The 16,918-nt window shown below is 33.5% G+C and overlaps 1 protein-coding gene across 1 annotated transcript; it reads right to left on the bottom strand.

Annotated features, from left to right (window-relative positions):
* On the bottom strand, positions 10,584-11,232 carry LOC104764759 (pumilio homolog 15). The gene has a single exon (XM_010488355.1). The coding sequence runs from the start codon at positions 11,186-11,188 to the stop codon at positions 10,790-10,792; it is 399 nt and encodes a 132-aa protein (XP_010486657.1). The 5' UTR covers positions 11,189-11,232; the 3' UTR covers positions 10,584-10,789.

The raw sequence follows: 16,918 nt of genomic DNA, 5'->3' as shown, positions 1-16,918 counted from the left end.
GAGGAGAGAGAGACACAAAACATAACAAAAAATGTGTAAATTTAGACAATTACTTGAGTGATGTATGTTTTGCCTCTTCATTATCCCTTTTATTTTTACTCTGTAATAACAACGTATTTTTGGATTGGCTCCCTTTAACAAACACAATGTTAAAGAAAAAAAGAAAAATTAATAACTACTACATGTGGTTAACCTGGATCTAACCTCTAGCACAATACTTTCTGTTAGTTCTTGACATTGAATTTGACATTATAGTGAATGAAAAATAAGGATATCGAAGTCTAACTAGACACGATATTTCTATCCCTAAAAATAGTTAATGTTACAGTTGTAAATTACGAAAATTACTTTGAATCTTGTTATGTGAATCCTCTATTAATTCTACACAATCGTTGAGAAAATATTAATAATACAATAATCAAAAGATAAGAAAAAATAATAGAAGAAACTGAAGTAGAGAGAGGTTAGGAAATTACTAGTTTGGGTGAACGAATGTGTAAATTAATGATAGTGCAAGCCTGTCTCTCACGGAATCTACGGTTCCCCCCATCGTCTCTTCTCTCTCTACCATTACTCCACTCCATCTTCTTTCTTCTATTTTATGTTATTTTCTTTTTGTCATATACAAACTCCGATCGATAACCACGTTTAAAATAGGCGATTAAAAAATTTATAGCGGTTGTAAAGAAAATGGTTAAAAAGAAAACGATTAAAGATAGCGGATGGAAAAGATAATACTATAAAAGAAAACAATTGAGTATTTAGTTTGATTGATAACATTGTAGCGGTCGAATAGTATAAAGAATAATAAATTATAAAAATTGATATTTGTTTAGTTAAAAGATGAAAACATAGAATAATAAAATTTTATCTAATTCAAAATATAAAATATTAATATATTTAAATAATACTAAGGAAATTATCAAATGTGATATTAACAAAATTATCAAATGTTTAGTTTAAATCTCCACTATATTATATTTAAAAAATCATAATCTCCATTGAAAAAAGCAAGTTACTATTCAAATCATAATCTTGACTTAATATTTGTTGCTATTTCTTCTCAATTTTTTTTAAAGGTTAATAAACCAACGAGCATAGAAATATAAACTATGCAACCTTTTGTGAAAAAAATATATATTGTGCAACCTCCTTATAATACAAACATAACACAAACGTTGGTTTTTGTTAGTGGTTAGAATTGGTGTTTGCAACCACTAAAAAGAGGCTCTAACCACCTTCTTCAATCGCTTGTTTCAACCATGATATCCAACCGCCTTCTTCAATCGATTTGTTGATTGGTGATCATTAGAGCGGTTCGTTTGCAAACGAGGATTTTAGTTGCTTCCAATCAGACCCACAATATATTTCTAATACGTACTAGGATTTACCCTGTGGTACACCACGAGTATATTCGTTTTCATAAATCATTTAAATAAGTTAGTATACTAATATAATCAGTTTTTTTAGTTAGTTAATATAAATATTAGAATATTATATAATATGTTGTATTTGCAAAATTTACCCCATAGTAAATTTCTTTGTTTTGTAATATCAATGCACTTATACAGTATATATTTTATTTTGGTGTTTTTACAATAATTAACAGTACTTGTTAATAAAATTATATGGATTGACTTTGAAAGAACAACAAAAATGTGTACTTTCAAAAATACAATGAACTATGATCAAAATCAAATTTGTTTTACGACCATAATTTTGTGCATGGTCTTAAACCCATGGTCAAAAATACAATGAACTATGATTAAAATCAAATTTATGGTGATTAATAGTGTTTAAGGCCATGGTTTTTTGGAAAATCATTTCAAAAAAGATTATTGCACAAAAATATACTTCAAAAATGTTAAGATAGATTTTTAAAATATATATCGGTTTATAAAAATTTAAATCACATCATATGCTGAAAAATAAATTTAATATTTTTTAACTTTATGTATTAAATAGTAACTCAAATAATTAAATATAAGATTAAATAAAAGTGAAAGGAGAATTATATTTTAATCTAACATATTGCTTTAAATTAGGTAGATAGATTTTAGGAAATTTGAAATTAATATTATCAAATAAAAAAATGGTTGTGTTTGGTTGTAAGGATTGTTTGGATACAAAAATAAGAGAGGATAACACAAAAATGTACTAAAAAAATGTTAAGATAGATACATACGTATCTCTAAATACATACATGTTGATATAACAAGAAAAGAAAAATTCACTATTCTACTTATTTTTTGAAATTCATACACGCAAAGAAAGAAAAATTTTAAGTCCAACTAATTTGTCGTAAAGTACGACGACGACTTATTCCCTAGACTTGACACAATAATTTGGGTTAATGCTAAATAATGACTAAGCTTCTTAGATTGAAATGTAAATTTCGTAATGACCAATTATATCAAGTAGAAAAATAAATCGATTATTTTATAAGGAAAAATGAAAAGAGAGCAGAAATCGATCGATATATGAACTTTAATCAGCATAATAACATCAACGACGTTGTTTTATGGAGTAGATTGTAAGTTGGAAGTGAACAAAAAAACTAGACGATGTATATATCAATTAATTTGTTTGTTTATGTGATTAAATTAATTTTATTTTATTAATTATGCTAGAAACCGAGTGCAAGTAAGGTGATAATGTTTGCAGCCTTGTAGTTTGTAGATTGATGATTTTGTTACAATTTCAAAGAAACATGCACATTCGCATTGCATGTATATATTATCACCTAGTTAAAAAAAAATCCAGAAAAAAAACTGAAAGTCCGCTTTTTCATAACAATAATTATAATAATACAATTAACACATGTTGGCAATGTGTATGCATTATGAAGTATATGCGGACTTGTTCATGGTTGCATGATGTGAAGAGCACCCACACTTCACGTAAAGAATATTACTAAGTAACAACGAATCAGCAAGTGCAGCTCATTGTATCTCCAGGACTTTTCAGATTATCAATCAATATTTTAAAAGTAGACAATCTGGTAACTGAGACGAAATATAATAATATCGGGAATGGAACATCCAGTAGCCTGAAAGTATAATGAAAATAGTTTAGTACTACATTTAATTTCTTGCAAACAAGTTTTGTTTTTTTATCATACGTTTTTTGTTACATTTACAGGGTGATTTACTTTACCTTTAATGTAAGTATATGATGAATGCGAGTACTTGATCGAACTTTATAATCAACTATGCATTTTAGTTAATTTAGTATATATGCTTGATAAGTGGCCTTCTGATCGTGTTCACACACACATAGACAAAGGCCATTATCGTTTTATATATACATGGGGTTTATTTTTAGCTGAGTTAATTTTATATAAAGTCTACTCTCCATTGTTGGATGTAGCTAATAATTAGCATAAACATGATAGTGAATAATTATTGCTTATTCCCTATGATTAGGGAAGAGTCGACTGGATAACATGGATTGCATGTAAATTAACCATAAATCCATAATATATATACAAATAAACATTAGTACATACTAGTATATAGTTTCAGTATTATATACATAAGTAAGTTTTGGAGCAAGAATTGATCAAGCAAAACGTAAACAAATATGGGATAATTGGAAAAAAATCACAGCGTACGCCTGGTTTTCCTAGATACTGACACTGATAAATGTTAATTGTCAAATGTCATAGTTAGTAAGTATATATGTATCTTGGATGTTTAGTTTATATTTGACTGTACCTTTTCATTGTCTTTCTGTAACATTATTTACTAAATTAGTATCCACTGTCCATTGTTCACGTCCAGACACTGTTGAACTAAGCTTCAAGTGTGCTTGAGTTGTCCTAAACCTATTAGGATTAAAGTCTCTTAAGAGATAAGGACTTAATATTGTTTAGGAGTTATCTAAACATATATTTCCAAATAGGATTAGGACTAATAAGGTGTTATAAATAGGAATGCATGAAGTGTTACATTACCTATGAGTTTTGTGTGATTTGAGAGCTTGAGAGATTGGAGTTTGTAACTGTAGTTTTGAGAAATTTTCTAAGGTTTTAATAAAAAGAGTGATACTTTATTAATTCTTCAAGCTTTCGTACTTTTGTTCTAAATCAACACTTGGCTGAGTTTGTTCGGCTCAAGATGAAGGAATCCGAAACTATCGACACTTTTGCAGGAAAATTATCTGAGATTTCATCAAAGTCAGCTGCGTTGGGAGCAAGTATTGAAGAATCAAAGCTGGTTAAAAAATTCTTGAAAAGTTTTCCTCGGACGAAGTTTATACACATAGTGGCGTCCCTTGAGCAGGTATACACTACCACGTTTGAAGATATCATAGGTCGACTAAAAACCTATGAAGAGCGTATTCATGAAGAAGCAGAAGAAGAAGCACATGAAAGCCAAAATAAGTTAATGTATTCAAACATGGAGAATCAAAACAGAGAATACAATCAAAATCGAGATTACAGTGGAGGTGAATACAGAGGAAGAGGACGAGGAAACCGCTTCTTCTCAAGAGGAAGAGGTCGCGGACGTTTTAACAATGGAAGAGACCAGTCAAGAGTTTTTGATTTGACCAAGATTACATGCTTTCGTTGTGACAAGATGGGTCACTTTGCGTCTAGTTGCCCTGATCGACTTCTAAAACTGCAGGAGGTTTAAGAGAATAACACTGATGAGACTGTGGAAGCGGATGAACTCATGATGCATGAGGTAGTATATTTGAATGAGAAAAAGGTCATACCAAGCAAGTATGGCCCTAACACTAATGAGGAGAATGTTTGGTATCTTGATAACGGGGCAAGTAACCACATGACAGGTGATCGGAGGTACTTCAACAAGATTGATAGCTCTATAATAGGCAAAGTAAGGTTCGGTGATGACTCTCGTGTTGATATTAAAGGGAAAGGCTCAATTACTTTTACTAACATGAATGGTGAAGCTAGAGTGATGAAGGATGTTTATTATATTCCAGATCTCAAGAGTAATATTATTAGTCTAGGACAGGCTACAGAAGCGGGATGTGATATTCGAATGAGAGGAGTTCATCTGACAATGCGTGATCACAAAGGAAAACTGCTTGCTAAAATAGTAAGATCAAGAAATCGTTTATACAAAGTTCATATGGGAATAAGAGAGACTGCAACTCTACACTTGACGTCTATTAGCGAGTCGAGCAGATGGCACGCTAGGTTGGGACACATCAATACTGACACCATCAAGTCTATGTTCGAAAAAGAATTGGTCCAAGGAGTACCTTAGGTTGTTTTTACTAAAGAAATATGCAGCTCTTGTCTGTTAGGGAAGCAAACAAGACAAATATTTCCACAGGCTACTACATATCGAGCAACAAAGGCACTTGAATTGATACATGGATACCTTTGCGGTCCTATAACACCGAGTACACCGACTGGAAACATGTACATTTTTGTACTTATTGATGATTTCTCGAGATATATGTGGACCATTCTACTAAAGGAGAAGAGTAATGCGTTTGAGAAGTTTAAGAAGTTCAAAAAGGTCGTTGAACAAGAATCGGGTTCTGTTATTAAAACGTTTAGAACTGACAGAGGAGTTGAGTTTGTGTCACATGAATTTAACTCATTTTGTGATGAGTCTGGTATTCAACGACATCTTACTGCTCCATACACTTCGCAGCAGAATGGGGTAGTTGAAAGACGTAACATAACGCTTCTAGAGATGACAAGGAGTATAATGAAACACATGTGTTTACCAAACTATTTGTGGGGAGAAGCAGTCTGACACTCTACGTATGTACTAAACAGAGTAGCTACTAGAGCTTTGAAGGATAAAACTCCATATGAGCTATTGAGGAATAAAACACCTAGGATTGATCACCTTCGGATTTTTGGTTGCATCTGCTATGCAAAGGTAGACAAACCATATCTAAAGAAGCTAGAGGATAGGTCTCGAGTGCTAGTTCATCTTGGAACCGAACCAGGGTCTAAGGCATATCGACTCCTTGAGCCACAATCAAAGAAAATAGTGGTAAGTCAAGATGTGGTGTTCGATGAGTCTAAAGGATGGAACTGGAGGTACAATGATTCATATCGTGAAAGTGGTGGAAGTTTTAGCATAAGTTTTCATGCATCTGGGAACCGAGGAATACAAGAAGGTGAAAATATTGCTATAGAAACCAAAACAGAGGAGACTAACAAGGAATCTGCAGAAAAAGAAGGGGTGACCATAAGCGAAACAGAGCAAGTAACAGAGGATGATGTTTCAGTTAGTGAGCAAACAGAAATTCCTCTAAGAAGGTCAACAAGAGAGACTGTCAAGCCTAAGTATTTAGAGGATTACATCTTACTAGCTGAAGAAGAAGGAGAAGCATTATTGTTCTGTTTAAACAATGAACCATTAAACTTTGATGAAGCAAAGGGATCTAAAGAGTGGAGACTCGCATGTGAGGATGAGATTACTTCTATCAAGAAAAATCACACTTGGAATCTTCTTGATTTGCCAATAGGAGCTAAACCAATTGGCTTGAAATGGGTATTCAAGCTCAAACGCAAATCCGATGGTAGTATCAACAAGCACAAGGCTCGACTGGTTGCCAAAGGATATGTGCAACGTTACGGTGTGGATTTTGAGGAAGTTTTTGCACCAGTGGCTCGATTAGAAACAATACGGATGCTTATCAACCTTGCAGCCTCAAATGGATGGGAGATTCACCATCTCGATGTGAAAACAGCTTTTCTACATGGAGAGTTGAAAGAAACTGTGTTTGTTTATCAGCCAGAGGGGTTTGAAGAAAAAGGACAAGAAGGAAAGGTATACAAGCTTAACAAAGCTTTGTATGGTTTAAGGCAAGCACCACGAGCATGTAATAACAAGTTGAATGAGATTTTGATGGGTTTACATTTCAAAAAGTGTTCCAAGGAACCGTCAGTCTATAGGAGAGAAGAAAGAGAACAGCTTTTGGTCATAGCTGTTTATGTTGATGACTTGTTCGTAACAGGGACGAGCTTGTGTATCATTGATGAGTTTAAGAGGGAGATGTCTACAAAGTTTGATATGAGTGATCTCGGGAAGCTAACATACTACTTAGGAATCGAGGTGTTGCAGTATGATGGTGGCATTATGTTGAGTCAAAAACGTTATGCACTAAAGATTCTTGAAGATGCTGGGATGAAAAACTGCAATCCTGCTCTTACACCAATGGAGGCTGGGTTACAATTGTCCAAGTCTGAGAAAGAAGTTGAGATTGATGCAACAAGGTTTAGAAAGAATGTTGGATGCATTAGATATTTGCTACATACAAGACCGGATTTGTCGTATGCTGTTGGCGTTCTTAGTCGTTATATGCAGAGTCCTAGACACTCTCATGGTGTTGCTATGAAACAGTGTCTGCGATATCTACAGGGTACGGTTGGTCTCGGCTTAGTATTCAATCGTTCTGCGACAAGGGTACCACGGCTCATTGGGTATAGTGACAGCAGCTACAATGCTGACTTAGACGATGGAAGATGTACGGTAGGACATGTGTTTTATTTGAATGGGAGTCTGATAACTTGGTGTTCTCAAAAACATGACACAGTCGCCATGTTCTCCTGTGAAGCAGAATTTATGGCGGGTGCAGAAGCTGCAAGACATGCATTATGGCTCAGAGATTTGCTCGGAGAAGTCACTGGTCATCCGTGTGAGAAAGTGGTCATTTGCATTGACAATCAATCTGCAATTGCTCTCACAAAGAATCCAGTGCTTCACGGTCGCAACAAGCATATACATACTCAATACCATTTCATTAGAGAATGTGTTGAGAAGGAGTTCATAACGGTGGAGCACATTCCAGGTAAAGAACAGAAGACTGATATTTTAACTAAGGCACTAGGAAGGATCAAGTACAAAGAGATGAGAGATCTCATTGGTGTTCAAGATGTGGAGAAGATTAACTTCAAGCTTAAGAGGGAGAATGTTGAACTAAGCTTGAAGTGAGCTTGAGTTGTCCTAAACCTATTAGGTTTAAAGTCTCTTAAGAGATAAAAACTTAATATTGTTTAGGAGTTATCTAAACATATATTTCTAAATAGGATTAGGACTAATAAGGTGTTATAAATAGGAATGCATGAAGTGTTACATTACCTATGAGTTTTGTGTGATTTGAGAGCTTGAGAGATGGGAGTTTATAACCTTAGTTTTGAGAGATTTTCTAAGGCTTTAATAAAGAGAGTGATATTTTATTAATTCTTCAAGCTTTCGTACTTTTGTTCTAAATCAACAGACACAAAACATAAACAATCGTTTTTTTTTGTCGGCTAAACGATCGTTTTTGTTACCAAAAAGTCAGATATGTTAGTTAGTAGCCAAGAGTGGGGTCTTATTTAGTATTTACTAACATTTGTAGTGTTTTTCAGGATATTCATACTGTATTGCAGATTTGTATAAAACAATTATTATGGTAGAATGCCCTCATCATATATTTGAAAATTGCAGTGCCGGCTCAATGCTTATTGTTGTTATTGGACACTGAACTCAAGACAACAAATTCACACAGTGTTTTTCGTTTTAACTATTGTATAGTAGTAACTAACAGTTTAACACTATTTAATTATGATACAGTAAACTAACACTAAATCTACCACCAGGGACTATATGCAAACATTATTTTTATGTTTAGAATAATATTACTTTTCTTATATAAATAATTTAAAACATTTCATATTATTCATACGTACATTATTATATTATGCTACAACAACAAATAAAACCCCACGATTAGCGAAAAGAAAAATAAAAAAATACAGCATTCCCTAATTAATTTGTTCTTGAATTGATAAATCTCTGATTATTAAAATACAAAGGGAAATATATAAAAATATGCATTTTTTTATAAAAATCGAAAACCATAATTTTTTTTCAACATGTATTATTTTTAATTAACTCAAATATAAAATCCCGTTGCCAAAAATAAAATAAAAAATTAGATAAATTAAAAGGAGAGGAAAATGGGAGAGTTAAGGAGAACAAGTCCGTTGTACATATATTTTAAGTTCCCTTTTAGAAGAAAGAATAAATCTTTTTTAATTATTGAGTGAGTGCTGAGTGGCTCTTGATCTCGTGTCTGCTTCCATCGTCGCACGTTTCTTACCATAGAGAAATCAAAGAGAATTTTGCCCCAAAAAAACAAAAAAAAGAAATCAAGGAAAATAAATTAATTAATACAAAAGAGAAAGTAAAACTAATTAAATATAATACAATAAGAGGGTAGACCCCTAACACAACATTGAAGCAAAGATAGATAATGTTGATGGGCAATAGTTTCTTGATCAGAGTTTTGAGCCAAACTTTTGGTAGAGTTTTGGTACCTATGAAATCAAGAGTTGTCAACCCTTCTTCCATAAAACAAGTCAATGGATGATGAGATACCCACTTCCATAAAGCGAATTAGCTTTAAGAAATGAGTCAAGCATGTGCTTCTCACACGTTTGACAAGGTTTCAGCACAGTTGAGAGAGCTTTGGAGCTTGAGAAAGATTGCTTGAGCTATCTGAGAATCGAAACCAACCTTGGACAAATCAAAGCCGTGGCCAACGGACAGGCAGCTTGAAGTCGGGAGCAAATTGCCATACATTCTCAAGTAAAATGGTCATGAATCAACATCACATGGGATGCTATTCCCAGACTTCTCGGGGGAGTTAAAGGGATGCCAAAGCAACAATGATGAATTACTTCTCCGATGGATTCTATAGAGTTCGTAATCTAGATCACACCATTGGCTAAAATATGGCTTCAACAATTGAACTACACGATCATACCTGGGATTACATAGGATTAGAGTTAGAGCAAACGTTGAAATGAGTTTCTCCTCGAGGTTGATATATAGGACTTGACTAGGCTCGGTGATCACGGGGTGTGAAGACATAGGATTGAAGAAGTACCGGTAACCACCACTTCTTAAAGTCGGGGTCATAATGTCGTTACTCTTCAATCGATTAGGCATGTGAGACATCTTCCTGGCGATGATGGTTTGCAAATGAATGGCTTTATTGATCAGAGAAGATGGAGGCAAAATCAGAATTTTCAAATAACTCTGGCATCGATAGTGGTTGACATTCCGATTGAAGTCTTCAGACAACTGAATCCATCAAGCTACGCAAAGCTTGGCTAAGTTTGGGGAGAAATGAGTTTAGATCGGACCTGGATATAAGCTTAGAAGGCCTTTTGGGAACACCTTTTGTAACCGGATTTCAAAATCCTTAATGGGCCAAAATTAGCAACGCAAAGCATGTCTTCTTTCATAATCATAAGACAAGACATATTTGAGAGAGAGAAAGGCTTAAGGGAAACTCAGGCAATGCATGTTACTAGGCAAAATTTAGTCAAGTCTTGATCATGTCAATGATATAATCAATGGTGCTCAACTGTGAAGCAAGCATACTATATTAATACCGTTATGTTTTGTTTCAAGCAAGGCCATACATATTGAGAGATTAACGAGATATTTTAACTGAAAAGGATTATTTTAACTAGACGACCCAAATCATTTGAACGCTCATGCTCGCCACGCCCGTGGCCGTGAGGCGCCAGACCATTAAATTAATTAAGTAATAACACAAAGAAACTTTAAGCAAAACATTATTATGGCATTTATTAATCCAATGGAAAAATCCAATGCATGACGCGAGGATAACATCGAAGAACACATTTATCAGAATCAAAGACGACATATTACAACAAGATTAATATGTTTTTTTTTTTTTTTGACGGCACACATTTAATAGGAATTATTTAACAATAAAATACATAATTAGATGGGTATATCAGTTTCACAATTATTAATGGAAACCCAAAATTTCACACTTTACCATTCCAATTATACCTGAATTTGGCAGTCTTCTCCTCACGATCAGCTTCATAAATGCCTGTTTCCCTAACAGACCATCTTACCTTCCCCCAAGACTGCGTCTTACCATTATACGCTTCGATCACCACTTTATCCTTGAAATTAGGACCCTTCAATAGATGACACCAGTAAAGCGTTGTCCCCCATGCATTTTCGTGGAAGTGCGAAGAGTAGTTACGTCCGGGGCGTCTCAGGTGGTAACCGAGATTGTTGTCTCCAGATTTACAATGTATTTTTAACCAGTGTCCGTGGTTCAAGTTGTTAAATATAATAAACGATGATCCTATCACATGTTCGGTGTATAAGCTTAATAAAACCATCATCAGAAATATTGTCGCATGAAACTTCATTTTGTGTTCTTTATTTTTTTTTTATGAGGCAATTTTTTTTTATATGTTCTTCTTGTTTCGAGTAGCAGATATCTTGAAGGGATTTATAACTGTTTTGAACTTTTGAGTATATTGTTTGAAAGGCTGTGCGTAGANGTATTTTTAACCAGTGTCCGTGGTTCAAGTTGTTAAATATAATAAACGACGATCCTATCACATGTTCGGTGTATAAGCTTAATAAAACTATCATCAGAAATATTGTCGCATGAAACTTCATTTTGTGTTCTTTATTTTTTTTTTTATGAGGCAAATTTTTTTTTATATGTTCTTCTTCTTTCGAGTAGCAGATATATCTTGAAGGGATTTATAACTGTTTTGAACTTTTGAGTATATTGTTCGAAAGGCTGTGGGTAGAAACCTGTCTTTTTTTCTTTTACTATTTTATTTGTAGACAAGATTCACCTGAAAATAAAAACAAGGCGTACACTGTTTAAATTTATTTTTATCCATTAAACAAAAATAACTTTTGGGTGAACCTTTTTTTTGACTTCATCTTAATTAGTCAATCAAAATACATCAATATACCATGTAATATTAATTTAAAAATAAAAATAGAAAATAAAACAAACTAAGAAAACAAAATCGGTAGATCTTTTATTAAATAAGAATAAATAACGGTATTTATAAAAAAAATTTAGATTTAAATTTTACAATTAAATAATTATATGTTGGTTTGAATTCATATAGAAAAGCATTTTCTTGTCTTTATTGCTTCAGTTATTTTTCTTATTTTTTTCTTGGAAGGTCAAATTAATTGAAAAAGATGGACGAAGAGATCTTAAAATGATTAGTCAGGGACAGTCATAATAAAAATTTATGATTTTTCAAGTTAAATTACTAAATAATGAGTAAATTAATTAATGCTCATATTTTTTATATATATGTACTCCCTCCGTTTTTTATTAGTTGTCGTTTAAAGTTGTTTCACACAGATTAAAAAAACCATTAATTTTTTTGTTTTACCCATTTTTAATATATTTTCTAATATTTTTATTGGTTAAAACATTAAAACAGTTGAATAAAAGTAGAATATTTATCAAACATTTGCATTGTAAATCTAAAACGACAAGTATTATGACACAAATTTTTAACTCTAGAATGACAAGTAATTAAAACCGAAGTGAGAGCAAAACTAAATATACACTAATTAAGATTCCCGCATAGATTAGTTTTTATATTAGTTTTCGTTGACATCTTAGATTAATTAGTTATTAGCTGAAAATAACAAATTTGTTTAGCAACGCAAAGCATGTCTTCTTTCATAATCATAAGATACAAGACATATCTGAGAGAGAGAAAGGCTTAAGGGAAACTCAGGCAATGCATGTTACTAGGCAAAAGACAAGTCTTGATCATGTCAATGATATAATCAATGGTGCTCAACTGAAGCAAGCATACTATATTAATACCGTTATGTTTTGTTTCAAGCAAAGGCCATATATATTGAGAGATAAACGAGATATTTAACTGAAAAGGATTATTTTAACCAGACGACCCAAATCATTTGAACGCTCATGCTCGCCATGTCCGTGGCCGTGAGGCGCCAGACCATTAAATTACTAAGTAATTAGTAACACACAAAGAAAATTTAAGTAAAACATTATTATGGCATTTATTAATCCAATGGAATAACATCGAAGAACACATTTATCAGAATTAAAGACGACATATTACAACAAGTATGTGCACAATTTACGGCACACATTTAATAGGAATTATTTAACAATAAAATACATAAGTCGATGGGTATATCAGTTTCACAATTATCAATGGAAACCCAAAATTTCAGAATTTACCATTCCAATTATACCTGAATCTGGCAGTCTTCTCCTTACGATCAGCTTCATAAATGCCTGTTTCCCTAACAGACCATCTTACCGTCCCCCAAGAATGCGACTTACCATTATACGCTTCGATCGACACATAATCCTTGAAATTACGACCCTTCCATAGATTACACCAATAAAGCGTTGTCCCCCATGCATTTGGGTTGAAGTTCTTAGAGTAGTTACGTCCGGGGCGTCTCAGGTGGTAACCGAGATCGTCGTCTCCAGATTTACAATGTATTTGTAAAATGTTTCCGTGGTTCAAGTTGTTAAATATAGTAAACGATGATCCTATCACATGTTCGGTGTATAAGCTTAATAAAACCATCATCAGAAATATTGTCGCATGAAACTTCATTTTGTGTTCTTTTTTTTTTTTATGAGTTCGACAAAAAAAAATTGACGCAATTTATTTTTCTTTTTCCTCAAGTTTTTTTTATATGTTCTTCTTGTTTCGGGTAGCAGATATCTTGAAGGGATTTATAACTGTTTTGAACTTTTGAGTATATTGTTCGAAAGGCTGTGCGTAGAAACCTGTCTTTTTTTCTTTTACTATTTTATTTGTAGACAAGATTCACCTGAAAATAAAAACAAGGCACACTTTTGGATCAATCTTTCTTATCCACTTTCTCTTGATTAGTCAATCAAAATAGATCAATATGTCATGTAATATTATATTTAAAATTAAAAATAGAAAATAAAACAAACTAAGGAAACAAAATCGGTAGAATTTTTATAAAATAAATTTAAATAATAGATTAAATTTATAAATAAAATTTAGATTTAGATTTTACAATTAAAAAAGATTATATGTTGGTTTGAATTCATATATGAAAGCATTTTCTCGTCTTTATTGCTTGAGTTATTTTTCTTTCGAAGGTCAAATTAATTGAAAAAGATGGACGAAGAGATCAAAGATTTTTTTTTTGAGACAGCCCTAAGTTCCCATTGTTAAATTCAGTTACACTGCTAAATTTGATGGATTTGGGTTGACATATTAAGAAGAGTTTCAGGTGGGTCGATCCTAAATTTAGTCTGGTTATAGTAAATTTTATGATTTTTCAAGTTAAACTCAATAAATAATGAGTAAATTAATGGCTCATATTTTTAATTTATTATCTGTAAGTTCCCCATCCGTTTTAAATAACTTGTCGTTTAAGATTTTTTAACACAGATTAAGAAAACAACTCAATTTTCTATGTTATTCTTTTTTTTTGTCAAACAAGTTTCCATTAAAACTTAAATCCTCAAAGAGGAAGGTTCATACAAAGAGAAACATAAAAGATTACAAAGCTTAACAAGGTTACGAAGCATATAAAGATATTGGTTCCATGAGTTTTCCAAGAAGGTGCAAGTATTTGAGAGGCTAGCAAAACTTGAAAGATCTGTTGGGACCATGGTGGAAACGCATTTGAAGACATGCTCCGCGACTTCCTTGATCAACAAGTGATCAGCAATAGCTCTTGCAATATATGCAGCGGAGCATTTACAAAGGTGGTACATAGGTGGAGTGAGGGAGGATGCTCTCGCCGACAAGAGAATGTTCAAAACAGATTGATCAAAGTTTAAAGCAGTTTCTGGCTCAATTCTCATAACATGGGATAAAGCTACATCCAGGACTCAAAGATGATATGTGCAATATCGTAACAAAGCAGGTGGATCCTCCCTCGCATGAAGCCAATGGCCATGGAGGTTAAGGAGTCCCACACAAAGCTTGTAGCCGATATTGCATTGTGATATTAAGACATACCCGAGCTTACACCCTAGAGGTAGATCAAGGAAACTGAAGGATATGATTGTCTTAAGGTTGAACCTAGGGAGAGGAAAGCAAAATCGTAACAGAGCAGGTGGGTCCTCCTTCACATGAAGCTCATAGATATGGAGGTTAAGGGTTCCCACACAAAGCTTGTTATCATTTTTGCTGTGTTGCACTAAGATAGACACTAGGTTAGAACCAATAGGCAAGTGGTATTGATACAGACTAAGGGATTAGAAGGGATTTTGGTATACACTTTCCAGCTGATCTTGACAAAAGGATTTAACTAACCATTCTAGAGGTAGAGTGACCTAACCGGAGTGGATTCGATAAACTTCTAAAGGGTATAATGAGCTTCATGATCAGACATGTACCCAAGACTAGCCGAAATACTCTATCTACCAGGGTTCGCGGATGAGAGTTGGGCTCAAACCTGGATCGAGGGGATAGAGGAAGATTTGGTAGGGGGCTACATTGATGGCGTGAGTCGTCTAAACTCAATCCAAAAACAAGATCAACATAAAACTAAGTGGTCTGGTTTGTGAGGCAAATCTTCATTGGATAAAGCGGTAGATCGGAGGAGAGCATAGCCAAAACACAAAATAAAGAGACCAAAGATGTAGGAGGGGGATACAGGGTCACCATGGTTGAAGCTTTTACCGACCAGATCTCGCGCAGTTCTGGCGTCAAAACAGAGCTCACTTCTAGCATCAGCTAAGTAGAACACTTGGTGATGGGGTAAGGACCCAAGAAGGAAGGAGGTGATGGGATTGACTTCAAGGGGAACCAGTGAGAGAGGCGAGGAGCAGTACACACATGAAGCCTAGAGATCTCAGATTTTTCATCGAAAGGCTGGAGTCTCAAGAGAATCACCTCGTTGAGACGAACCACCGGTTGAGCAAAGGGGGGATATATGAGTTGAAGCTGGAGCATGGCCGGAGTAGCGTGGCAAAACGAAGAACCTCCGGTGAATTCAAAAGCAGTCCAAATGCAGTTTTGATAGCAGAGGAGAAAACAACGGTGAACAAGAAACAGCCCATCAACGCCGAATTGAGTCGACGCCGCTGGGAAGAGGAGTCTCGGGAGTTGTACAAGGGAGAGAAGCAGCTAGGGCGAACCCTCTATGATTGGGAGTATAATTCTATTTTACTCTTTATTTAATACATTTTCTAATTTTTTATTGATCAAAACATTAAAATAGTAGAGAAAATTTTGATATTTTTACCAAATATATGCATTGGAAATCTAAAATGACAAGTATTGGAAAAAAAAATTTACTCTAGAATGATTAGTTGATTACTAAAGGAAACCAGAGGGAATATTTTCTAATTTCTGTACATGCTTTTCATCCCTAGCTAGCAAAACTAAATACACATTGAGATTCCCACATAGATTGGTTTTTATTTTTCGTTGACATCTCAGATTAATTAGTTACTAGGTAGTAACCCGTGCTACAGCACGGGCCAAAATGTTTATTATAACTTGAAATTATTAATATTGTAACACTCTTATTTTCAGATTATTTTGCAGTTTTCAACCTATTACAAATGAGTAAGTAGTTATTTTTGACATTTGATTTCAGTGAGCACGATATTGACTCTGACACAGACTACCTTACATGCTTATATAATTATCTCTGGCCTCTATCCTCTCCTCCCGAGTATCTTATATCTTTAGTACTGTAACCTACTGTATTAACGGTCTTCTTATTCTTTTGTTTCTATAAATATTATTGTAAATATTTAAAACGAATATAATGACTATACTAAGTTATTCAACTTGTCATTCAATTTATATATATAATATATAGATGGTAAAAAATCTCCAATAATATAGTTGTAGAATTTGAAATATTAAATATGTGAAATAAAATAAATAAACGAAACGCAATATGTCTATATAATATAAAACAAATTTGTTGTAGTAAATAAATAATAAAATTTTAAAAATTTATTTGATGGGTGAAAATGTAAAAGAAGACCTGTCAAAAAAAAATCTATGATCAAATAATTTAAACGACGAACAAAGCTATAAATCTTGAAAGAATGGAAACAGAGTAAAAACATAGTCTTACGAAGGTATGCTTGAAGATGGATCAAATGTTTTGGA

This window comes from Camelina sativa, chromosome 19, assembly GCF_000633955.1.
Source record: "Camelina sativa cultivar DH55 chromosome 19, Cs, whole genome shotgun sequence".
In the NCBI taxonomy this organism is placed as follows: Eukaryota; Viridiplantae; Streptophyta; class Magnoliopsida; order Brassicales; family Brassicaceae; genus Camelina; species Camelina sativa.
The sequence above is the reverse complement of the archived record's forward strand: the minus strand, read 5'-3'. Positions and strand labels throughout refer to the sequence as shown.

What these genes read in the sequence shown, in the direction of transcription:
- LOC104764759 (XM_010488355.1), bottom strand. Translation starts at nt 11,188, where the DNA reads ATGAAGTTTCATGCGACAATATTTCTGATGATGGTTTTATTAAGCTTA.